Source organism: Mustela lutreola, chromosome 10 (genome assembly GCF_030435805.1).
Source record: "Mustela lutreola isolate mMusLut2 chromosome 10, mMusLut2.pri, whole genome shotgun sequence".
NCBI classification, from domain to species: Eukaryota; Metazoa; Chordata; class Mammalia; order Carnivora; family Mustelidae; genus Mustela; species Mustela lutreola.
In genome coordinates, this window is record NC_081299.1 from 63165834 (window position 1) to 63191682 (window position 25849).

The 25849-nt window shown below is 35.8% G+C and overlaps 1 protein-coding gene across 2 annotated transcripts; it reads right to left on the bottom strand.

The window, feature by feature from the left end:
- Positions 1-5865: 5865 nt before the first annotated feature.
- Positions 5866-25554, bottom strand: ASB17 (ankyrin repeat and SOCS box containing 17). Of its 2 annotated transcripts, XM_059137283.1 has the most exons (4): positions 25267-25554; positions 25033-25122; positions 7755-8034; positions 5866-6133 (listed from the first exon to the last, which is right to left on the bottom strand). In XM_059137283.1, the coding sequence occupies exons 1-4, from the start codon at positions 25431-25433 to the stop codon at positions 5927-5929; spliced, it is 744 nt and encodes a 247-aa protein (XP_058993266.1). In that variant the 5' UTR covers positions 25434-25554; the 3' UTR covers positions 5866-5926. The 2 variants fall into 2 exon arrangements, with proteins under 2 accessions (XP_058993266.1, XP_058993265.1); XM_059137282.1 differs by having other exon boundaries at positions 25033-25554.
- Positions 25555-25849: the final 295 nt, after the last annotated feature.

The window sequence follows — 25849 nt, forward strand, 5'->3', positions numbered from 1 at the left end:
AGAGGAGAGATCACAACTAACACCAAGGAAATACAAACTATTATAAGAACATACTATGAGCAACTCTACGGCAATAAATTTGACAATCTGGAAGAAATGGATGCATTCCTAGAAACATATAAACTACCACAACTGAACCATGAAGAAATAGAAAGCCTGAACAGACCCATAACCAGTAAGGAGATTGAAACAGTCATTAAAAATCTCCAAACAAACAAAAGCCCAGGGCCAGACGGCTTCCCGGGGGAATTCTACCAAACATTTAAAGAAGAACTAATTCCTATTCTCCTGAAACTGTTCCAAAAAATAGAAATGGAAGGAAAACTTCCAAACTCATTTTATGAGGCCAGCATCACCTTGATCCCAAAACCAGACAAGGATCCCACCAAAAAAGAGAGCTATAGACCGATATCCTTGATGAACACAGATGCGAAAATACTCAACAAAATACTAGCCAATCGGATTCAACAGTACATTAAAAAGATTATTCACCACGACCAAGTGGGATTTATTCCAGGGCTGCAAGGTTGGTTCAACATCCGCAAATCAGTCAATGTGATACAACACATCAATAAAAGTAAGAACAAGAACCATATGATACTCTCAATAGATGCTGAAAAAGCATTTGACAAAGTACAACATCCCTTCCTGATCAAAACTCTTCAAAGTGTAGGGATAGAGGGCACATACCTCAATATCATCAAAGCCATCTATGAAAAACCCACCGCAAATATCATTCTCAATGGAGAAAAACTGAAAGCTTTTCCGCTAAGGTCAGGAACACGGCAGGGATGTCCATTATCACCACTGCTATTCAACATCGTACTAGAGGTCCTAGCCTCAGCAATCAGACAACAAAAGGAAATTAAAGGCATCCAAATCGGCAAAGAAGAAGTCAAATTATCACTCTTCGCAGATGATATGATACTATATGTGGAAAACCCAAAAGACTCCACTCCAAAACTGCTAGAACTTATACAGGAATTCAGTAAAGTGTCAGGATATAAAATCAATGCACAGAAATCAGTTGCATTTCTCTACACCAACAGCAAGACAGAAGAAAGAGATATTAAGGAGTCAATCCCATTTACAATTGCATCCAAAACCATAAGATACCTAGGAATAAACCTAACCAAAGAGACACAGAATCTATACTCAGAAAACTATAAAGTACTCATGAAAGAAATTGAGGAAGACACAAAGAAATGGAAAAATGTTCCATGCTCCTGGATTGGAAGAATAAATATTGTGAAAATGTCTATGCTACCTAAAGCAATCTACACATTTAATGCAATTCCTATCAAAGTACCATCCATCTTTTTCAAAGAAATGGAACAAATAATTCTAAAATTTATATGGAACCAGAAAAGACCTCGAATAGCCAAAGGGATATTGAAAAAGAAAGCCAACGTTGGTGGCATCACAATTCCGGACTTCAAGCTCTATTACAAAGCTGTCATCATCAAGACAGCATGGTACTGGCACAAAAACAGACACATAGATCAATGGAACAGAATAGAGAGCCCAGAAATAGACCCTCAACTCTATGGTCAACTAATCTTCGACAAAGCAGGAAAGAATGTCCAATGGAAAAAAGACAGCCTTTTCAATAAATGGTGCTGGGAAAATTGGACAGCCACATGCAGAAAAATGAAATTGGACCATTTCCTTACACCACACACAAAAATAGACTCAAAATGGATGAAGGACCTCAATGTACGAAAGGAATCCATCAAAATCCTTGAGGAGAACACGGGCAGCAACCTCTTCGACCTCTGCCGCAGCAACATCTTCCTAGGAACAACGCAAAAGGCAAGGGAAGCAAGGGAAAAAATGAACTACTGGGATTTCATCAAGATCAAAAGCTTTTGCACAGCAAAGGAAACAGTTAACAAAATCAAAAGACAACTGACAGAATGGGAGAAGATATTTGCAAACGACATATCAGATAAAGGACTAGTGTCCAGAATCTATAAAGAACTTAGCAAACTCAACACCCAAAGAACAAATAATCCAATCAAGAAATGGGCAGAAGACATGAACAGACATTTCTGCAAAGAAGACATCCAGATGGCCAACAGACACATGAAAAAGTGCTCCATATCACTTGGCATCAGGGAAATACAAATCAAAACCACAATGAGATATCACCTCACACCAGTCAGAATGGCTAAAATCAACAAGTCAGGAAATGACAGATGCTGGCGAGGATGCGGAGAAAGGGGAACCCTCCTACACTGTTGGTGGGAATGCAAGCTGGTGCAGCCACTCTGGAAAACAGCATGGAGGTTCCTCAAAATGTTGAAAATAGAACTGCCCTATGACCCAGCAATTGCACTATTGGGTATTTACCCTAAAGATACAAATGTAGTGATCCAAAGGGACACATGCACCCGAATGTTTATAGCAGCAATGTCCACAATAGCCAAACTATGGAAAGAACCTAGATGTCCATCAACAGATGAATGGATCAAGAAGATGTGGTATATATACACAATGGAATACTATGCAGCCATCAAAAGAAATGAAATCTTGCCATTTGCAACAACATGGATGGAACTAGAGCGTATCATGCTTAGCGAAATAAGTCAAGCAGAGAAAGACAACTATCATATGATCTCCCTGATATGAGGAAGTGGTGATGCAACATGGAGGCTTAAGTGGGTAGAAGAATAAATGAAACAAGATGGGATTGGGAGGGAGACAAACCATAAGTGACTCTTAATCTCACAAAACAAACTGAGGGTTGCCGGGGGGAGGGGGTTGGGGAGAAGGGGGTGGGATTATGGACATTGGGGAGGGTATGTGATTTGGTGAGTGCTGTGAAGTGTGTAAACCTGGTGATTCACAGACCTGGGGATAAAAATATATGTATATAAAAAATATATGTTTATAAAAAATAAAAAATAAAATGGGAAAAAAAAAAAAAAAAAAAAAGAAAGAATGGAGCTGCTATAAACATTCTTGTATAGATTTTTGCATATTAAGTTTTAATTTACCTAGGTTAAATAGGAGTAGAATGGCTTTGTCATCTTGTAAGTATGTGTTTAACTTCATAAGAATTTGCCAAACTGTTTTCTAAAGTGGTTCTTAAATTTTGCATTCCCATCAGCCATGGCTGAGAATGTTCCACATGTTCTCTAACACTTGGTATTATCAGTTTTTTTTTTATTTTTATTTTAGCCATTCCTTTTATTATATGTATATAGTGAGTAATGCATTTTTTAATTTTAAAGCTGTTCTGCTAATTCTTTAGCAAACAAAAACTATTCTGACTTTTTAAAAAAGACTTTTATTTAATTATTTGACAGAGACATAGCAAGAGAGGGAACACAAACGGGGAGTGGGAGAGGGAGAACAGGCTTCCCATGGAGCAGGGAGCTCAATTCCAGGACCCTGGGATTGTGACCTGAGCCAAAGGCAGACACTTAATGACTGAGCCACCCAGGCACCCCATCATTCTGACCTTTTTAAGCAAATTATATCACTATCTTATATGCTAGTGTTAAAAAATATTCAAATGTCAATAAATTGTGTGTAGTATGGACTTCCTACATGCTTATTTATGAGCTTAAAATATGCTAAATTGTAATTAAATATACTTTAGTTAAATATATGAATTCAATTCTATAATGCATTTCTACCTCACAGGAATGAAAATGGAAGGAAAGGAAAAGTAAATGATCTAGTTATATTGCTGCTTTGCTATTTCCATCCTATTATTTAGAAATTTAAATCACACAATTGTTTATCTTAATATAGGACCAGAATGAAAACCCATTTCATATAAATTGTCAAAGTTTTGAATAGTCCCCAGAATGCAAGTAGAGTGAAAATGGCTACTAAGTGCCATAATCTACCAAAATTGATCCTAGAATATACAGCAATGGGTGAGAAACAGATTTTATTGTCAAGAACTGTGAAGGTGGAACTATGTATGGTGATGAATGTTAACTAGACTTATTGTGGTGATCATTTTGCAATACATGCAAATGTTGAATAACTATGTTGTATACCTGAAACTAAAATAATGTATGTCAGTTATACCTCAATTAAAAGAAAAAAAAAAAAAAAAAACCTGTGAAGGGTCTGGGATTTTTACCTTACTTGCAAACTAGCAGTTTAGCATACCACAGTTCAATGTGTGCTGTCAGAAGACAGAAGATTCTTGGGTCAGAAACAAAAGACTTTCTTACTAATGGCACATCATGCAGTGTGAGTTTCATGTTTGTGTTGATTTCAGATATCCCCATCCTCTAAGACATGGAGTGGTCCAGTTAGATATGTACGCAGTGGATTTACACTATAGCTGAGGAACCCAAAGCTAGGGGAACCCTTTTATTATAATGAGCTTCTAGCAAACCTGCTTGACTTTTCTTTCAGAGGAAGACATAAGCTTTATTATATTGGGCCCTGAAGAAACTTGCCACTGCTCAAAGGGAGACACTATCTCTGTCTTGCAAGGCTGTTCATTATACAAACATCCTTAAAAAGGTAGTCAAATATAAGACAGTGCCTCTACTCAAAAGACAGACAGAAAAGTGAGACACCTGTGGAAAATTGTGGAAAATTTTGGGTATTGCTTGACCACCTTGTTATGTAGAGAAGTCTAGTACCCTACAACTCGAAAAGAGCTAAAAGATTGCAGTAGAATAAATTTTATTTTTTAAGATAATAAATTTCTTTGCAACTAAACATACAGATATAATTAATATTTTCATTTTGATGTTATGTTGGATCAAAACTGTTCTTTGCTTTCTTTGTATCAAAATCCATATAGTTTAGGCATAGGTGAAATGGGTAAAGGCAGTAAACAGGTACAAATTTCCAGTTATAAAATAAATAAGTTCTGGGGATGTAATGCACAGCATGGTGACTATAGTTAATAATACTGTGTTGCATATTTGAAAGTGGCTGAAATTAGATTTTAAGTGTTCTCATCACAAGAAAAATATTTTAACTATGTATGTTGATGGATGTTAACTAGACTTATTGTGCTGATCATCTTGCAATATATACATATATTGAATCATGTTATGATTCAATATATGTATATATATTGGAAAGTAATATATATGTCAATTATATCTCAACTTAAAAAGCACTACTGATCTAGTATTTAGAAGTATCACACACCAAAACACTAAAGCTCCATATTGTTTTGGGGCCTAATTAGTTCCAAATATTATCCATTTCTGTCCTTTTACTACTGACCCCCACCCTTTAGTTGACTAATTCTTCACCTTGTATTTGTGACTTTGGCTTCTTGGGGAAGGGATTGCATCTTAATTTCCTTGGCTATTCCTTACCACCAAGCACAATATTTTATTTGCAAAAGAATTCAATAAATACTTGTTAATAGGAATACACAATGTAAAATAATATTTACCTAGCTTAGAACATATAAATAAAAGGAACTTCAGAACATCAGTACGACCAAAATTTCCATAGGTAACAATTATGCTCTAACACAAAACAACTTTTAAGAGCAGAGTAAAATGGTAAATCTCAAGTATAACAAAAATCTCATAATTTGTCTCAGAAAGGTAATGGGCAGAGTCATATATTGATTTAAAATGGATTCATTTAGGGTGTCATTTGAAATTATATATATATTTTAAGATTTACTTATTAATTTTAGGGAGAGAGCATGAGGGGGAGGACCAGAGAGAGAGGGAGAGAGAATCTCAAGCAGACTCCTGCTGAGCGTGGAGTCCAATGCAGGGCTCAATCTCATGACCCTGAGATCAAGACCTGAGCTAAAACCAAGATTCAGACACTTAAATGACTGTGCTACACAGGCACCCCTGAAATTATATTTTCTAATGAAATATCCAATGCAATGAAAATTTGCATGAAGTTAATAGTTTATTAACTTCTAAACCATACAATGGTGAGTATCCTTAACTCAGGACAAAGATGTATATTAACTTTCTAAATTCAGGTAGTTCTGTAGGCGAACCGGTATTAAAAGTGAAAATATTCCATTTGGGAGCATATTGTTGGTCAGTAGTTGAGCCCTGATGGTTATTCTGCAAAGATGTAATAGTTCACATGGATCTTTGTATCTTGTTGAAGGAATGTAGTCCAGCCAATTAGAAATAATTGGACGTCTTCCTAAACTTAGCTGCGTCTGAAGAAAGGGGAAATATTTTAATTTTGTAATACTAATCACTGGTTAGTCCAAATTATTAGCATTTTTATTTTGTATTTAAATTCACAAAATAGGTCTTAAATTTATATAACCCTTATAATATTTTTTTACAAAGCTTTTTAATGAGCCAAGTGTTTTTATTCCCCTTTTATTCTCACAGTGATACATAAATTTTAAATATGTCTAAGGAAAAACATTATTTCTTACAACTACGAATCTAATGTTTTTCATTTTAGACAGATCACGCACTTTGTTTTATCAGCTTCTCCTTCCAGAGTAGTGTTGTCAGGTTGGCTATACACCAGAATTATCCAGGGGACTTTAAAATACACAAATGCTGAGGTTTTACTCCAGAAATTTTGATTCGTCTGAGGTTGGGTACAACAACATGAATCTTAAAAGTCCTCCCAGGTGATTAAAAACATTGTAGAACAAAATTTCATACTGCTAAACTGTGAGAAGTCTTGATAGGAACCTATCTATATGAAAAGATAAATTTTCAAGTTTTAGTTACGATACCCTTTTAAAGATTTAATTCTAGAAGCTGAATGTTAATTGATTTAAGAATAAAGAATACAGACATTTCTATATTATAGAGATACTTCTCCGGTAGAACCTGTAATCTATAGACTATATGGTACTTTTGCTTAAATGATATATAAGTTTATTATTTATTTCATATTTAGCTATTCGAAGAATATCTGGTATTTGCCTTAGCACCTTAGCACCAAGCATTTAGCTCATTGCTAGGGTATAAGAAATAGTCTCTGCTCACAGAAGGGGGAGTGGGAAAGGCAGAAGCAGGCCTTTGCTGAGCAGAGAGCCCGATGCGCGGCTCGATTCCAGGACTCTGGGATCATGACCTAAGCCAAAGGCAGACGCTTAACTGACTGAGCCACGCAGGTGCCCTGAGGGATAGATACTTTTAATCGCACAAATATTTTAAGCCTTTATATTTTTATTTCCTGGCATGTGATTATATTTGTGAGGAGAAATGTAACTCATTTTCAAATATTCTGTAAAGAATCTTGTTAAATTTTTAGTTTATGATGTTCTTAAGACATAGAAATCCTAATAAACACTGTTGTGTAATTAGAATATAATAATGACATACATCTACTTAATTACTACTTAAAAAAACTATAACTTTCTAAATATTTAGAAGACAAAGTCATAAAATAAAGGACTAATGTTCAACATAATTTAGATTTTACCTGTTTTAATTTGTAAGCCTACACTTGATTTTTAATTTTTCACTGGATATAATTCATAGATAAAAAACCAAATTCAATCTTTTTTTTTTTTTTTTTTTTTTTTTTTTTTAAAGATTTTATTTATTTATTTATTTGACAGAGAGAGATCACAAGTAGGCAGAGAGGCAGGCAGAGAGAGAGAGAGAGGAGGAAGCAGGCTCCCTGCTGAGCAGAGAGCCCGATGCGGGACTCGATCCCAGGACCCTGAGATCATGACCTGAGCCGAAGGCAGCGGCTTAACCCACTGAGCCACCCAGGCGCCCCCCAAATTCAATCTTGTTTCACAATTTTATCTTAAAATTATTGATCAATATTTGAGCCCAAACCCAAAGAACTATTTTGCTTACCTCTATTTCCCTGATTGAAATGGCAGCAAGCACTCTGGAACATAGCACTAAACATGTTTTGGCATCTTCCTGGATGTCTACCAATTCATGATCAACCATTATTCTCACTCTTGAAGGGTAGAGCAATATTGTTATCACAATGTTGATGGGGTTTTTTTCTCTTTCTAAGATTCCATATTGCAGGAGTATTTTCAAGATATTAGATTGTCTTGTCTGAGCTACATAGAGTAGAGGTGTGATGCCACTTAGTGGACTTGGGCAATATACTGGTGTGAAAGTTCTGTAAATCAAACAAATGAAAGCTTCACTGAATACAGAATTAAGAATTGTGGTAAGCACTTTGTCTTAATAGTAATGGGGACATAATAGTATTATCTTAATTATTAAATGTTTTAAATGACTTTTAATGTAACTTTACCTTTATGTATATCTTAAAAAGATTTTTCTATTCTATGAATCTAGACCAAACTGAAAGTTAAAAAAAATAAGAAAATTCCTATTACACATTTAAACTTTGCACTTGTAAAAACAAACAAAGATTTAGATGTATGGAAAGTTTACTTTTACTTTTTTTTCCAGAAATTTTTTGTCATGTTATGTTAGTCACCATACAGTACATCATTATTTTTTGATGTAGTGCTACACGATTCATTATTTGCATACAACACCCAGTGCTCCATGCAATCCGTGCCCTCCTGAATACCCATCAGGCTCACTCATCCCCCTACCCCATCTCCCTTCTAAAACCCTTCGTTTGTTTCCCAGAGTCCATAGTCTCTCATGATTCGTCTTCCCCTCTGATTTCTCCCCGCTTCATTTATCCTTTCTCCTAATGTCCTCCATCCTATTCCTTTTGTTCCACAAATAAGTAAAACCATGTGGTAATTGACTTTCTCAGTTTACTTTTACTAATAGCAAGTATGCTTCTCACTGGAGAAATCTTATTGTTATCAGAACCAGTATTATAAAACTGAGGTAGCTCTGGAAAATTTAAAACAGAAAAGGTAAAAAGGCTCTTTTAAATTTCACTTTATTAGTAGAATAGTTATGTGACCATTTTGATACCTTTTTATTTGTTTTCTTCTTGGTCAGTCATGAATTGAGTTTGGAAATTAGATGAGAAAGGAATAAGTGCAACTAATGTAATCTTATTTTTTTCACTTAAATAAAGTTAGAGTTGGTATTTTTAGGTTTAAGCAATGAAAATTTTATTTTTTTCTAATTTTATGTAGTCCTTTCAATTGAAATAGATATGTTTGCTAATGAATTGGTCTCTATATGTAGATAGGACATGGTATAACCAACCACAGGGGTTTTATATTATCAAGTCTTGATTTGGCCAAATAAAAATGTCTTTCAGTGCTAAAGAAAGGGAAGTTTTATTCATAATCCTTTGTTTCTGGAATTCTCTTGATTGGTCTAATAAAATACTAATGTTTTGTAGAACATGATACAAACTATAAATACTGGTTTTGGACAACTAGGAGAGCAAGGAGAGCATTATTCAAAAAGAGGAATTTTAAGATTGCATATATTTAATTAATGAGGGAGGCAACACAGTATAATGCTACAAACAATGGAGACTTAGGGGTTCTAGATTCGAGGTTTAGTTTTTCCTAACTTGCTCTGTGATGTTGGGTTAGTCAGCCTCTATGAGTCTTAGTTTCTTTATGCATTTGTGTTTTCATTTGCTGATTAATTAATTAATTGAGCACTTGCTTGCACAGAGTGTACTGAGTACTAGATACAGAGAGATGAAGGATACAGTCCTTTCTATCAAGATGCTTTGCTGCTGCCCCTCGGAACAATTTGTTACTTAAACTGTAACCCCTGGAGATTTTACTAGTTGCCAAGCACATTTAGATATGGCCTTAAGAAATACATATACTGACAACAGGTCTTTGGGGTGAAGGACGATGTACGACCGTGAAGCTGGGCAGCTGGGGATGCCCGGCTCGCTCAGGGCGGAAGGCCGCCCCTTCACAGAAGCCGGGCAGCCTGGAACGCCCGGTCAGCTCAGGGTGGAACGAAAACCGCCTGCTTCCCTTTTTCGTTATCGCTCCTTTCTCTTCCCAGAAGTGCTCGTTGTTAGTTAGATGAGTCCTTTGAATGTGCTTAGTTAACTATAAACTTTATCTTCCTTCTTGCTTGTCTGTAAGACAGGATTAATGTTTGACCTTCATCAATCCTTCTGTTGGCTATTGTTTTCTATCCAATAAAAGTGAGACTGTGGAGTTGCTCCGGGCAGCAGTCCTTTTCGACTGTTGTCCCCTGCTCCCAGTCTTTTGCGGCTGACTTGTTTATGCCTAATTCTTCTCTCCTCGCCGACTGGAAGTGGCAATGCTTATTATAGTCTAGTAAATGTAATGGACAAATAATTCAATAATACAGTACAAAATTATAATTGCTATGATAGAAACATGCTTGGTGTACTGTAGAAGCACTAAAGAGAACACTTAACTCTACCTGGAATAACCATTGTTCAGAGGTTATCTTGGAGCTAAGATTTGAAGGGTTAGTAGGTTTTTGTCAATAAAAAAAGTTAGAAGTAATGTCTCATTTACAAGCATATAGCAGCATTGGAGGACTGTTGAACTACCTATATAAAAAGAATGTTTTGTATTATATATGTTCTCTGTTGAAGTGTATTTAGAAGTCCTAAAAGCCTCCCCTGTAGTGATTCATTCCCTTATCAGAAGCTCCAAAGAGAACAGTTTGAAAATCCTTAGACCAACTAGTTTATCTCCAAAGCTTCATTGAGGGTTGAAATGCCAAGATTTAGTGATTTAAAAAAAAAAAAAAAAAGGGTGGTGTAGTAAAGAGTAGCATCTTAGAAATTAAGAAGTTTAGTTTTTGTTGTAACTCTGCCGGTGTTACTATATATATCTTTCTAAATTCTGTGTATAAATATATACATTCTCTGTTGGAATAATCTCCAGATCAGTATTTCCCCAGACATCTCATCTTTTTCATACATCCTTCCAATATATATCCCAAATTGAACTCCTAAACTACTTCTCCTTCTGCATTCCCTGTCCTGCTTATTGGTATTCACTTTCCCAAACCACATTGCTTCCAACTTTTTCACAGTTTTTCATTTGTATATGTCCTTTCCCTGTCTTTTCAGTTCTGGCAAGTCTTGCTCATCATATAAGACTTCAATAAAAGACTGCTTTTGACCTGATCTTTCTTTTCTCATGATACTTTGTACAATGTTCTAGTAAGCCCATACCATTTTGGACAACTTAAAGTCTCTAATCTTTCATTTTCTTATCTTCAAAATAAATGGGTAAGCAATATGTGCAATTAAAATTAAAACTCCAAACATGCTTTAAAAAAAAATTTAAGCTCCACAAGGACAACAATTTTCGTCTGTTTAATCTACTATTATATCCCTAAATGCCTGGAATAATGCTTAGCCCAGAGCAGACACTCAAGTATTTGTTGATTTTTTTTACTATTTCCAGAAAAAAAAATATATATACATAATTAAATTTATTCTGTGGCTTTTGGACCTAACAAGACTGTTAGTGAAGTGCAATCATTTAAATTTTTCAAGGGCAATCTAATTTATTCATCTTGCTCGTTCTTTTTTTTAAATCAGATATGTCTTTTTATTGAAGTATAACTGACATAACATTATATTAGTTTCAGGTCTGCAACATAATGATTCAATATTTATATACATTGTGAAGTGATTAATGTAAGTCTCATTACCATCTGTCCTCATAAAAAGTTAGGAAAAAAATTTTTCTTGTGTTGAGAACTTTCAAGATCTACTCTCAGCACCTTTCAAACATGCAATAAAATATTATTGACTATAGAAATCATGCTGTAAATTACATTACTATGAGTTATTTGTTTGACAACTGGAAGTTGGTACTTCTTGACCCCTCTTATCCATTTGACTTAGCCTCAACCCACCTTCACTCTGGCAACCATCTTTTCTCTGTGTCTATGAGTTTTTTGCTTGTTTGTTTTGTTTTTTAGATTCCATATGTAAGTGAAACCATGTTATTTGTCGTTCTGTGACTTAGTCCACTTAGAATAATACTCTCAAGATCATTCCCTGTTGTCACAAATGGCAGAGCTTCATTCTTTTTTCATGTCTGAAATATGTATATACACTGTGTGTATGTGTATAAAATCATATCTTCTTTATCCATTCTTCCATTGCTGGACATTAGGTTGTTTCCATATGTTGACGATTGTAGATAATGCTGTAGTGAACAGTGGGGTGCATGTATTTTTATATTAACATTATTGTTTTTTTCAGATAAGTACTTAGAAGTAGAATTGCTGGATCATATGGCAGTTCTGTTTTTAATCTTTCAAAGAAATTCCGTATTGTTTTCCATCGTGGTTGCACCAATTTGCATTCTCACCAATATTGCATACGGGGTTTCCTTTTCTTTATACCATTGACACAACTTGGTTTTTTTTTTTTTTTAAGATTTTATTTATTTGACACAGAGAGAGATCACAAGTAGGCAGAGAGAGAGGGGGAAGCAGGCTCCCAGCTGAGCAGAGAGCCCAATGCAGGGCTCAATGCCAGGACCCTAAAATCACAACCTGAGCTGAAGGCAGAGGCTTAACCCACTGAGCCAGGCTGGCATCCCTATTTTTTGTCTTTTTTATAACAGCCATCCTGACAGATGTGAAATGATATCTTGTGGTTTTGATTTGCATTTCCTTGATTACTGATGTTTAGCATCTTTTCTTTTTTTTTTTTACCTTTTTAAATTTTGTTAATTTTTTTTTAGAGAGAGAGTATAGAGGGGGAAGAGGCAAAGGAAGAGGATGAGAATATCTTAGCAGGCTCCATCTCACAACCCTGAGATCATGACCTGAACCAAAATCAAAAGTTGAATGCTTAACCAACAGAGCCACCTAAGTGTCCCCTTTTCTAAATTTTTAATTTTTAATTAATTTTTAAAGTAGGTTCCATGCTGGGCATGGAGCCCAATGTGGGGCTTGAACTCACAAACAAGCCATCCAGGGCACCCTCGAAACATCTTTACATGCCTGTTAGCCATCTAGAGATCTTTTGAAAAATATCCATTCAGATCCTCTGCCAATTTTTTAATAGGATGTTTTTATTGAGCTGATGAGTTCTTTATATGTATTTTGGGTATTAACCCCTTATTAGATATATCATTTGCAAATATTTTTTTCCCATTCAGTACCTTGCCTTTTCATTCTGTTGATGGTTTCCTTTACTGTGCAGGAACTTTTTAGTTTATTTTTGCTTTTGTTGCCATTTCTTTGGAGTCAGATCCAAAAAATACTGCCAAGAACAATGTCAGGGAGCTTACTGCCTATGTTTTCTTCTAGGAGTTTCATGGTTTCTGTCTTGCATTCACGTCTCTAATCAATTTAGAGTTAATTTTGGTGTGTGGTACAAGATAGTGGTCTAGTTTCATTCTTTTGCATCTGACCAGTTTTCCCAACATCACTTACTGAAGAGACTATCCTTTCCCCATTGTATATTCTTGTCTTTTTTATTTTTTTAACAATTTTTATTTATTTATTTGATAGAGAGAGATCACAAGTAGGCAGAGAGGCAGGCAGAGAGAGGGGGGGAGCAGGCTCTCCGCTGAGCAGAGAGCCCGATGATGTGGGGATCGATCCCAGGACCCTGAGATCATGACCTGAGCGGAAAGCAGAGGCTTAAACCACTGAGCCACCCAGGTGCCCCTATTCTTGTCTTTTTAAAAAATAATACTAATTAACCATATATGCATGAGTTTATTTCTGGGCTCTCAATTTTGTTCCATTGATCTGTGTGTCTGTTTTTATGTCATACTGTTGTGATTACTATCTTTTTAATATAGTTTGAAATCTGGGAGCGTGATGCCTCCAGCTTTGTTCTTCTTTGTCAAGACTGCTTTTGTTATTCAAGATCTTTTCTGTTTCAACACAAATTTTAGGATTGTTCTAATTCTGTGGAAAATGCCATTCAAATTTTGATAGAGATTGCATTGAGTCTGTAGATTGCTTGGGTGATATGGACATTTTAATAATGATTCTTTTATGCTGGCGAGGATGAGGAGAAAGGGGAACCCTCCTACACTGTTGGTGGGAATGCAAGCTGGTGCAACCTCTCTGGAAAACAGCATGGAGGTCCCTCAAAATGTTGAAAATAGAGCTACCTTATGACCCAGCAGTTGCACTACTGGGTATTTACCCTAAAGATACAAACGAAGTGATCTGAAGAGGCACGTGTACCTGAATGTTTATAGCAGCAATGTCCACAATAGCCAAACTATGGAAAGAACCTAAATGTCCATCAACAGATGAATGGATAAAGAAGAAGAGGTATATACATACAATGGAATACTATGCAGCCATCAAAAGAAATGAAATCTTGCCATTTGTGACAACGTGGATGGAACTAGAGGGTATTATGCTCAGCGAAATAAGTTAATCAGAGAAAGACAATTCTCATATGATCTCCCTGATAATGAGGAAGTGGAGATGTAACGTGGGGGGTTTGGGGGGTAAGAAAAGAATAAATGAAACAAGATGGGATCAGGAGGGAGACAAACCATAAGAGACTCTTAATGTCACAAAACAAACTGAGGGTTACTGGGGGGAGGGGGGAAGGAGAGGGTGGTGGGGTTATGGACATTGGGGAGGGTATGTGCTATGGTGAGTGCTGTGAAGTATGTAAACCTGGTGATTCACAGACCTGTACCCCTGGGTCTAATAGTACATTATATGTTTATTAACAAAATTAAAAAATTATTAAAAAATGATTCTTTTAATCCATGAGGACAAAATATCTTTCCATTTGTGTCTTCTTCAATTTCTTTCATCAGTGTCTTATAGTTTTCAGAGTACAGATCTATCACCCCCTTGGTTAAATTTATTTTAGGTATTTTATTCTTTTTGATGCAGTTATAAATGAGATTGTTTTCTTCATTTATTTTGCCAATATTTCATTGTTAGTATATAAAAACACAACAGATTTTTGTATATTGATTTTTTTAGCCTGCAACTTTCCTGAATTTATTTAACTATTTTGATGGAGTCTTTAGAACTTTCTATATATAAAATAATGTCATCTGTATATAGTGACAGTTTTCCAATTTGGATGTATTTTATTTTATTTTTCAATTTATTTCAATTTATATTTTATTTGACTAATTGCTTTGTCTAAGACTTCTAATACTATTTTGAATAAAAGTGGTGAGAGTGGGCATCCTTGTGTTGTTCCTGATCTTAAAGTAGTGGTTATATTGTTAGTTGTGGGTTTGTCATATATAGTATTTTTGATGTGAGGTACCTTTCATCTATACCCTTCAATTGATGGTTTTTATCATAAATGGATGTTGAATTTTGTCAAATACATTATCTTCATCTATTAAAAAGATCATAATATTTTTATCCTTCATTTTTTAAATGTGGTATATTATGTTGATTGATTTGCAGGTATTAAGCTATCCTTACATCCCTGTAATAAATCCTATCATGGTGTATGATCCTTTTGATGTATTGCTGAATTTGGCTTCCTAATACTTTGTTGAGGATTTTTGCATACATGTTCACCTATGATATTAGCCTGTAATTTTATTTTAGTTATTTTTTGCAGTGTCCACATCTGGATTTGCCATTAGGGTAATTATGGCCTTATAAAATGAGTTTGGAAGTGTTCCCTCCTTTTCAGTTTTTGGAAGGGTTTGATAAGGATGGGTATTAAGTCTTCTTGAATATTTGGTAAAACTCACGATTGAAGCTGTCTGGGCCTGGACTTTTGTTTGTTGGAGAGTTTTTGATTATTACTGATTCAATCTCTTTACTAGTAATTGGTTTATTCAGACTTTGTATTTCTTCACAGATCAGTCTTGGAGGATTGTATGTTTCTGGGAACTTATTTCTTTTAGGTTGTTGAATTTTTGGTGTATAATTGTTTATAATTGTCTCTAGTGATTCTTTTGTATTTTTTTGGTATCAGTTGTAATTTTTCTTTCATTTCTGATTTTATTTGGACTCTTTCTTGATGACTCTGGTTAAAGGCTTGTTAGTTTTATCTTTTCAGAGAATCAGTTCTTAATCTCATTGATCTCTTCTATTTGATCTTTTGTTTGTATTTCATTTATTTCTGCTCTGATCTTATTTCATTCTTTCTACTAACTGAGCTTCATTTGTTTTTCTAGCTCCTTTCAGTGTAGTTTCTTTTGTTTGTTTGTTTTAAAGATTTTATTTATTTATTTATTTGTTTGTTTGTTTAATTGAGAGGAAGAGGGAGCACAAGCAGGGGGAAGGGTGGAAGGAGAAGCAGACTCCTGGCTGAGCAGGGGGCCAGATGAGAGGCTCTATCCCCGACCCCCCGGGATCATGACCTGAGCCAAAGGCAGACACTTAACCAACTGAGACACCCAGGCATTTGTAATTTTCTAGTATATTCTTATTCATTTCTAGTGTCATACTATTGTGTTTGGAAAAGATAGTTGATATGATTTCAGTCTTGGATTTATTGTGAGTTGTTTTGTGGTCTGACATATAATCTGTCCTGGAGAATATTCAGTGTGCACTTGAGAGGAATGTATACTTTGCTGTTTTTATATGTAGTGTTCCACATATTATATATAATAAGTCCATCTGGTCTAATGTATCCACTAAGGTTAATATTTTCTTAATGATTTTCTGCCTGAAGTATTAATCCATTGATGTAAGTAATTAAAGCCCCTTTCTATTGTTTTATTGTTGTCAAGTTCTCCCTTTAAGTCTGTTAATACTTGCTTTATATATTTAGATGGTTCTATGTTGGGTGCATAAATATTTACAAGTGTTATATCTTATTATTATATTGACTTTTATTTTTATATAATACCCATTTTTTGTCTTTTATTACAGTCTATTTTTTTAAAGATTTTATTTATTTGACAGAGAGATAGAGATTACAAGTAAGCATAGAGGCAGACAGAGGGAGAGGGAGGGAGAGAGAGAAGCAGGCTCTCTGCTGAGCAAGGAGCCCAATGTGGGGCTCGATCCCAGGATCTGAGGCCATGACCTGAGCCAAAGACATAAATCCACTGAGCCACCCAGGTACCCCACAGTCTTTATTTTAAAGTCTGTTTTATCTGGTGTAAGTGTAACTACTGTAGCTTTTCAGGGTAGGGGGTTTCCATTTGCATGAAGCATCTTCTTCTATCACTTTACTTTCAGTCTGTGTGTGTCCTTACATATGAAGTAAGTTTCTTGTAGGCATTAAGGTGGAGGGGTAGTGCAAAAATGGTACGTATCATGCCAGCACTAGCAAAGTAGAGGGAGAATGCTGAAAAGATGTCCACTGGTGCCTTGTTACTGGAAAGTCTCAAAAGGATCTGTCCCTCCAGCAGATACCTCAAGGTTAGCAATGATTCTCTTTCACATATGATCTAAACACTTTTCAATCTGCTGCTTTTGTACTTGGTCCCAAAGTGAATGTGTTTTCTTGCAAATCCTCTTAGAGTGGGGTCTCCATTTCCTATAGCACTATTTTTTCTGAATGTAAGTCCTGTTGGTTTTAAAGCCAGGTGTTTTGGGGGCTTATCTCTCCAATGCAGGTCCCAAGGGTTGGAGTGGCTGATGTGGGGTACAAAACCCTTGCTTCTCAGCAAGAAGCTCTGTATTTGTGAGATCACTCTCAGCTCCTTCTGTTTGTGCCAGGGGTGTGGTTTTTGGCAAGACCACATCTTTGCATCCCCTACCCATTTAATATGGTTTGTTAATTTTTTTTAATTTGATTTTTTGAGTGAGGCTGGAGAGGGGCAGAGGATGAGGGAGGGAGAGAATCATAAGCAGGATCCAGGCCTAGCATGGAGCCCAATGCAGGGCTCTGATCTCACAACTTGGAGATCATAACCTGAACCAAAATCAAGAGATGGGTGCTTAACCAACTGAACCACCCAGGGACACCAGTCTTTCAATATTTTGCTCTGGATGATCTGTTCAGCTAATTTTGGGGGGGTCTTATACAGATTTGTTGTATGCATTGGAGGAGGTGAGTTCAGGATTCTTCTATACTACTGTCTTGAACCACCTCTGATCTTGTTCACTCTTAAGATATTTGACTAAGAATATTGTTAAGTATAGGCATTCAGGAGACTTGGGGGATAAAGATACCACAAATGGTCCTTCGTAAGATTTGGGGGTATTAGTTGATTTTAAAATATTAAGATTGATACTACATTTAGAAGTAATTTTGGACCAAAAATGTTGAAAACCATAACTAAAAGTCAAATAGGCTTAAAATGAGATTTAAAAGTCTAATCTGTACCCAAATGACATGATTAATCCTCATGTTTAAAGAGCATGTTACTGTAAACCAAAATTTGCTTAATCTGTACTGACAGTTAATTATAATGGTACTTATATGGATGGAGTAAGGCAAGCACAGCAAGAATTAGTTTTTAAATGTGAAGTTAATGAACTGAACCCTCTGTATCTGAAAACCTGTCATATATGCTTATGAATTGGGGCATAATATTTCCATATAGACATGCAGAGAATGATTCAGTTTTATAGCTGTACTAATTATTTCTATTTTTTTCTACTCCCCTTTTAATTTTTAGCCACCAAATTTAAGGGATGCTTCTCTATAATTTTATTTCTGATATTTAAGACAGTTGACTTTCTTGGAACCATGTTTTATGCTAACTTAGTAAGGCTATTTTCTCTGTTATCCACCTACCTCTTTGGCTGTTCCTTTTCAACCATCTTTTACTGGTTTCTCTTTCTCTGCCCTTAACATCTAAGTAGAGAAGATTTGGCCTTTTGACTAATTTTCTTTTGACTTACTGTTCTCAGGCAATTTCATCCATGACCATAACTTCCATTACTGTCTATTAATTTATTCAACAAATATTTATTGAATGCATACTGTATACCAGGCTCTGTTTTAAGGTACTTGGGATATATGAATGAACATAACAAAGATGGCTGTTCAAATTTTAGCAAGGGAAAACAGCACAGAATGAAAATAGGGAAAAAAAAGCAAATTTTATAATATGTTAGAAGATTTGCTAAAAAAAAAAAAAAGAAAAAGTAGAGAAGTATAAGAAGTATGGTAATGCTAGGGGTGTATATGAGGGCATTTTCCAATTTTAAATAGGATTATAGGAGAGGACATTACTGAAATAAATAAAATCTTTAAAAAAAAAAGTCCCTAACCTTTAATGCCTGGTCTTTAGCTCTGGGGAAGTGTAAATCAGACTACAGCTTATTCCTTGCTTATTCTTCTGGCAAGTGCTTGTTGGGGAGGGGGTCTGGGGCAGAGACTCAGATGCTATCCATGGCCCCCCTGGGAACTCAAGATGGCAAAGTCATAAGGGCAAGAATAACTCTGAAACATCAAGTGGGAAAGGGCCAGAGAAGGCACCAAAATGTTACATAGTGAGTAAGGAAAGGTTTGGCACAGCTGGTGGACTGGGCGGGCTTCCTGGAGGAAGGGGCATTTGACGGAGACTTGAAAGAATGGCTTTTTTAAAATCTTGAGTTTTGGAAGGGGTGCGAGGCCAGGGGAAGCCCCTGACAACACAGGAGAGGCGAAGCGGGAGGAGGCAGGGACTGCGTCAAGAAGGACTAAGTAAAGAAGAAGGAGATGAAGAAGTTAGCTATTTGGATATTTAAGGATCCTAAAGCAGGAGTGTTCCTGGAGTGGTGAAAGAGAAGAGTGAGGGAGCCATTGTGGCTGAGAGAGTGAAAAGGGCGAGGAGCAGCAAGAAACAAGGACAAAGATAATGGGAGGCCACATCCTGTAGATCCTTGTAGATCACTGAAAAGACTTCCATCTTTTACTCTAAATGGAATGGAGAAGCCATTGGAGATTTTGAATAGGAAAAGCATTGTGATCTTACCTCTGCTGAGAATTTGTTATGGGATAGGAGGAAGAAAATTACTTAGTACAAGGCAATAACAGTAGAGATGGTTGGATTCTGTATATTGTTTGAAGGTAGAAACAACAGATATCCTGACAGATAAGATGGGAATGTAAGAGAAAGACACATCAAGGATGATGGTATCTAGGTATCTACTGTACATGGCTATCCCTTAGGCAGTGTAAACTCTTATGTCCCAAACTGAATTTTTAGGTGCTTCATAACAATCTTGATAGATTTGTGGCATGACCATTGTGGTAGGCTGGATAATGGCCTCTCAAATTGGCAAAAGGGATTTTGTATATGTAATTAATAAAGGTAATGATGTTGAAAAGGGAGATTATGTAGGTGGACCCAGTATAATCACAAGGACCCTTATATGATGTGTCAGAGAAAAATAGAATTAGGGTCAGTGAAGGAGCTATGACTCTACAATGCTGGCTTTGAAGATGAGGAAGAGGTCATGAAACAAGGAATGCAGGAAGCCTCCAGAAGCTGGTAAGGAAACCCATTCTCCCATACAGGCTCTAGAAAGAACCAGGCTTGCTGACCTCTTGATTTTAGCCCAGTAGCTTCATTTTGGACTTCTGACTTCCAGAACTAAAAAATAATACATCTCTATCATTTCAAGCCACTAAGTTTGTGGCAATTTGTTACAACAAGAGGAAACTAATATAACTACCAATCAGTCTTAAAATTTAGAAATTCGAAATTAACTTTCTCTTATGCTCTGCTTCTAATCACTCACTGTTTTGTTATTCTATTTAATAATATCTCTTCCTTCTCCTATTGTTATTTAGTTTTTTTAAAAAGATTTTTATTTATTTATTTGACAGACAGAGATCACAAGTACGCAGAGACAGGTAGAGAGAGAAGAGGAAGCAGGCTCCCTGCTGAGTAGAGATCCCAATGCGGGGCTCAATCCCAGGACCCTGAGACCATGACCTGAGCTGAAGGCAGACGTTTAACCCACTGAGCCACCCAGGCGCCCTGCTATTTAGTTTAAGTTCTCATTATGTCTTACCTGAACAGTAGTGCTATCAAAGAATAGTCAGAAGTAGGAGAAGATGGTGGCAGAGAAGAATTAGTTCTTTCTCTTAAAACTATTATAGATATACATGGAAGCTAAGTTAGCAAGGAGTGCCTACTATGCAAATTCAATTTCAAGCAACTTCTCCAGTCACCTACCTCTTTTCAATAAAAATTTTTCCATAACCCTTTTTCTGTGGAAGTTCTGGACTTGCTAATGTACCTGGAGTGTTTGAGCTGTCTACTGACTGGTCTCCTTGCTTCTAGTCCCAACCTCCCTTTCCAGTGTAATCTTCAAATGGGAGCTGATGAATCTTTTCATACTACAAATCTGACTTTCACTGGTTAGGCATCACTTATGGTGTAAATTTTAAATTGCTTAGCATGGCCTACTAAGTATTTCAAGATTTCACTTCTAGGCTTCATCTTTAACTACTACCCAATTTCCTATCTTACTTTTTAGCAATTGCAGAATTATCTAGACAATTATTATTATAGACAATTCTGGTAATCACTGGATGCAACATGTTGTTTCTATCTCCTTTGGTTTTAGTCATCTGCCTCTGCCTAGATTACTTCAGGAGCTAAAGGGAGAGAAAATTTCATTTCATCTTTTAAAAATCAATTTAAGACATCTTCTGTTCTGAGAGCTTTCTTAGGTGTCTGCTCCTTTCCAATAGTGTTAACTTCTTTCTCTGTTCTACGTGCACATGCTTCTAATTTTGCATTTATATAATATGAATAATTTTTATGGTTCACTTACTAGTCTGTGAACTTTCCAAAATCAGGAAATATGGCTATTTGGCTATTTGGCTTTGTATTCCCCCAAAACAACACAATGTTTCGCACTTAAGAAAGTGCTTAGTAAATGATTATTGTTATTTTAGCTGAATGGTATCATCTCTCTTTAACAACTTATGGTCTGTCATACAGTGGCATTTAGATTATTATTGCAGTTTTGTCGTAAAAATGAACAAACTTAAGTTCCTTTCCCTCATTAATTCTATCTCCTCTCCTCCAGGGATCTATTTACACACTTCATTATTATAATGGCTAAATTATCATGTTGGAGTGTATCCCAGAGATGGTGACCAAAAGATGCTGCTGCTGTAAGAATAAAGAACAGCAGATAATAGGAAACTTAAGTTATTCCTTATGGGGACATAATAGCTGTGTTCAAATATTTGAAAGGTTCTCCATAGCTCTGGGGGCAGAATTGGAGAAATGGAGACAGATTTCTGTGCATGATGAGTAAGAAGAATCTAATAAAGCTACATAAAAATCCACTTTCTATTTCAACAAAATCTTGATTGAACTCTTGCAATGTATCTATATAGTTCTAGACACTGAGGATCCAATGTTGAGGAAGTAATCAGGGTTTTTCCCTTCACGGACCTTACTTTTAATGACAATGGATAGTGAGCAAACCAATGGGGGAAAAAAAAACAGCAGCAAATGAACATATAGTGATCGATGCTGTGCAGAGAATTAAAATAGTGTTGTGATAATGAATGAGTGGCTTCTTTAGATGAGACCAGAGAAGGCCTCTTTGAAAAGATGACATTTATACTGTATTCCACCTGATTAAAAGGAACTAGTTACAGGAAGATCTGAGTGAAGAGATTTCTAGGTAGAGAGACCAGTTATTATTATTTTATTATTTCTTAATTTTAATTTTAAAAATTTGAGTATAGTTGGCACACAATGTTTCATTAGTTTCAGGTGTACCACCCAATGACTTGACAAGTTTATACACTATGCTGTGCTAACAAGTATAGCTACCATCTGTCACCATACAATGCTGTTACAGTATCATTAACTATATTCCCTATCCTGTGCCTTTTATTCGTGTGCTTATTCATTCCATAACTGGAGGCTTCTATCTCCCATTACCCTTCACTCATTTTACCCATCCCCTTAACCCCCTTCCCTCTGCATCCATCAGTTTTTTCTCTGTATTTATGGGTCTGTTTCTGCTTTTTCTCTATTTATTAGTTTATTTTGCTCTTGAGATTCCACATGTGAATGAAATCATATGTTATTTATCTTTCTCAGTCTGACTTATTTTGCTTGTAGGTAATTGTCATTACAGGACCTTCAGGCAGGAATAAAATTGAAAATATTCGAGAAACAGAAAGGTCTGGGTGGCTGGAATGTAGTGTTCAAGGGGAAGAAAGACACGAGATTGGATTTGGTTGATATAGTGAGAGACCAGATTATGTAGTATTGAGTTTTATTTCACTTATAGTGGGAAAGATTTGGAGGATTTTAAGCCTGGGTGATATAATGTATTTCACATTTTTATAAGGCTTTTCAGGCTTCTGAGTCAAGAATAGATTATAGGGGTTGAGAGTGAAGAGTGGAAGATGAAAGACTCTTATAGTCTATAGCAGTTGTGCAGGTAAGAGGTGAATGTGGCTTCATCTAGGTTAAGAATGGAGGAAAGAAAAGTGTAATTGGGGTGTGTTTTAGAGACAAAGTCAAAAGGACTTGCTAATATGCTGATGAAAGAAAGAGAAGAATCAAGAATTAATCCTGGATTTCTGTCTTGAGCGAAGGATAGAAAAAAGGGACTATTAGGTAGGGAATCCAGGAGAAGGAGCAGTTTGACAGGGAGAGAGTGAGTTAGATTAATATTCTGTTTTATTCCTGTTAAATTTGAGATGCTTTGTGGAGATGTTGAGTAGACAACTTTATATAGAAGGAATCTGGGGCTCAGAGGAAAGGTCAGGACTGGAGAGAGAGACTGGGGAGTCATTGGCATACACATACTATTTAAAGCCACGGGACTGGGTAAAATCTTTGAAGGAAATGGAAAAGGCATAGCTGGGAAACAGAAGGATCCCTGGGCAAAGGAATGGTTTACCTCACAAAATAGGTAATTAACCGCTAGAATTATTCAAGTAGAGACCATATTAGCATCAGTCAGAGATGTTCAACATAGAGATGCTGCCCGGGGTGGAAGTTTGCTAATGAATTCATAGATCCCATTTGAATCTAAGTAAGATTCTATGATTCTGAAAGATTCAGATGCTGTTGTCATCCATAGAACTGGATAGTAATGTATTTTACTGTGTGGATGTATCTAAGTCAAGATTTCTTGATTTTTAAAAAACTGTAACTGAAGACAGTTGTTAATGGCACTGTATTATATCCCACTGTGTGTTTCTCTTCGTTTTCCTTCCACTCCTTTCAGTTTTCCCCTTTTGCTTCCCATTTAAAAGGTATAAAAATGTATCTTCTCTTCCTCTGTTTTACCCCATTTTTTCTTTTCCTTGGGCCTGCCAGGGACACACGTAGGCATTACTTAGTCCAGCTAGTGACACTAGAACCTGCTGCTCTTTGCAAAAGTTACAGATATAATGGTCCTTAAAACAACCACAAGGTGCTATTTGGGGGTTTTATTTACTGATATTCCAGACTGCAGCTATTAGTTCGTGTACTTGGGTGATCATTAAGCAAAGCAATCTAGTGGTTCTCCAATATCACAGTGGTGCACAAGAGAACAGCTACTTCAGGCAGAATCTAAATTGGTTTAGACTTTAGCTGATCTTATCTGTCTTGTTTTTTAGCATTCTTGCTCCTGTCATTGTGCTTAGCTAGTATAGTACCTTATACATAGTAAGGATGGTATATAAATAATTTGTTGAATGAGTGAACAAATGCACATTGGTTCTAATCAAACTATTATCCAATACCATAGAGTTAGAGATACTGAAAACTAAGTAACTTTAGAATCTATATTATGACTTCCCAAAGAGTACATTGAATATTTAATCCAAAAGATCCTCAGTAGTATTCATTAGCTAGCTTGACATTTCAGAGTACGTGAAAATTTTGTTCTAGAACAGACTTAATCAGATATTTGACTTCATTGTGCTCACTCTTGAAGAATTTGGAGTTAAATTTATCAATGTTTAACATACAAAAAGGGAATTATTATGTTTAATAACTATTTCTAAGTGAATATATGTGTATATTCTGAATTATACTTTGAAAGTCATTTTATACACACACACACACACACACACACACACATGTTATTGGTATGCTCAAGAAGAAGAGATCGCAGTATTACCCAAAATATTGTCTGTCTAATTAGAGAAATCTAAGTTGTTGAACATGCCATTACCTTGAGCACTAACGTGTAAACTTTATATAACACAGAACCTCTAGAAATTTATTGGTACATAATAATGTGTGTAGAGGGGGAATTATTGAATCAATAATGAAGGAATGAAGGAGTAAACACATGAATGGGCAATCAAGTCAGGATTCCTTATCCATATATAGCCACTATGCATATTCATTTTAGAAAAAAAGAAGTAAAATAATCTCCTAAAGAGAAAATTTCTCCTTTTATGGTGAAAACATGAGATTATTACCTCCATATCAGTGCCAGGTTACAACTTCTGTCTTGAACATAGTCCTTTGTCTTCTTGAGAAGCAGTTCCACAAAGTCAGGGTTACCTTTTCTGGCAAAAACCCAGTACAGAATTGTATTCACACATATTTCAGTAAATTCAAGATTAAAATTTAGTTCAAAACGGTATCCTGATTTTTCCACAAATGCAATATAATCTGAGAGTAGTATGTCAAACCCATCCAAATCGACATACCTCAGAATTTTTGCCAGGGTTCTGTAAATCCTAGGTTCATAACAGTGATATCCCCACTGACCCAAAAACTGCAAGGATGGTCGTTTAACAATTTTGTCAATGAGATTGCAGAATATATTGCTTCTTAGACAAGAAGTCTTACGGCATAATTTAGAAGATTTACTCATTGCTATTTACGGCAACAATATAGAAATAAAATCACAGGCAGTCATACTGTAATCCTTCAGTTACATATTTTGATAATGTGATAGGCTTTACTCCATAGACAGGAAGTGCCCTTTAAACTGTAGTCAGAAAAAATATCATAAGAAATATTACCATAAAGTACTGGGTGACATCACAATAGATGGTGATCTGTCATCAACATAGGTCAGAAATTTGGGATCTTGTATATCACTGGTGACATTTGAGAGAGACATATTGGACATAAATGGCATGTGTGATAGCTAAGAGCTAATATTTTTAAATCTAAAGCTTCAGCTCAAGCCAGAATGTATTTTTGTGAAGTACTGAAAGCATGGTCTATACATTTGATAAAATAATATTAATAACCAGGTTAATTATTCCTTTTAGGCTGTCATGT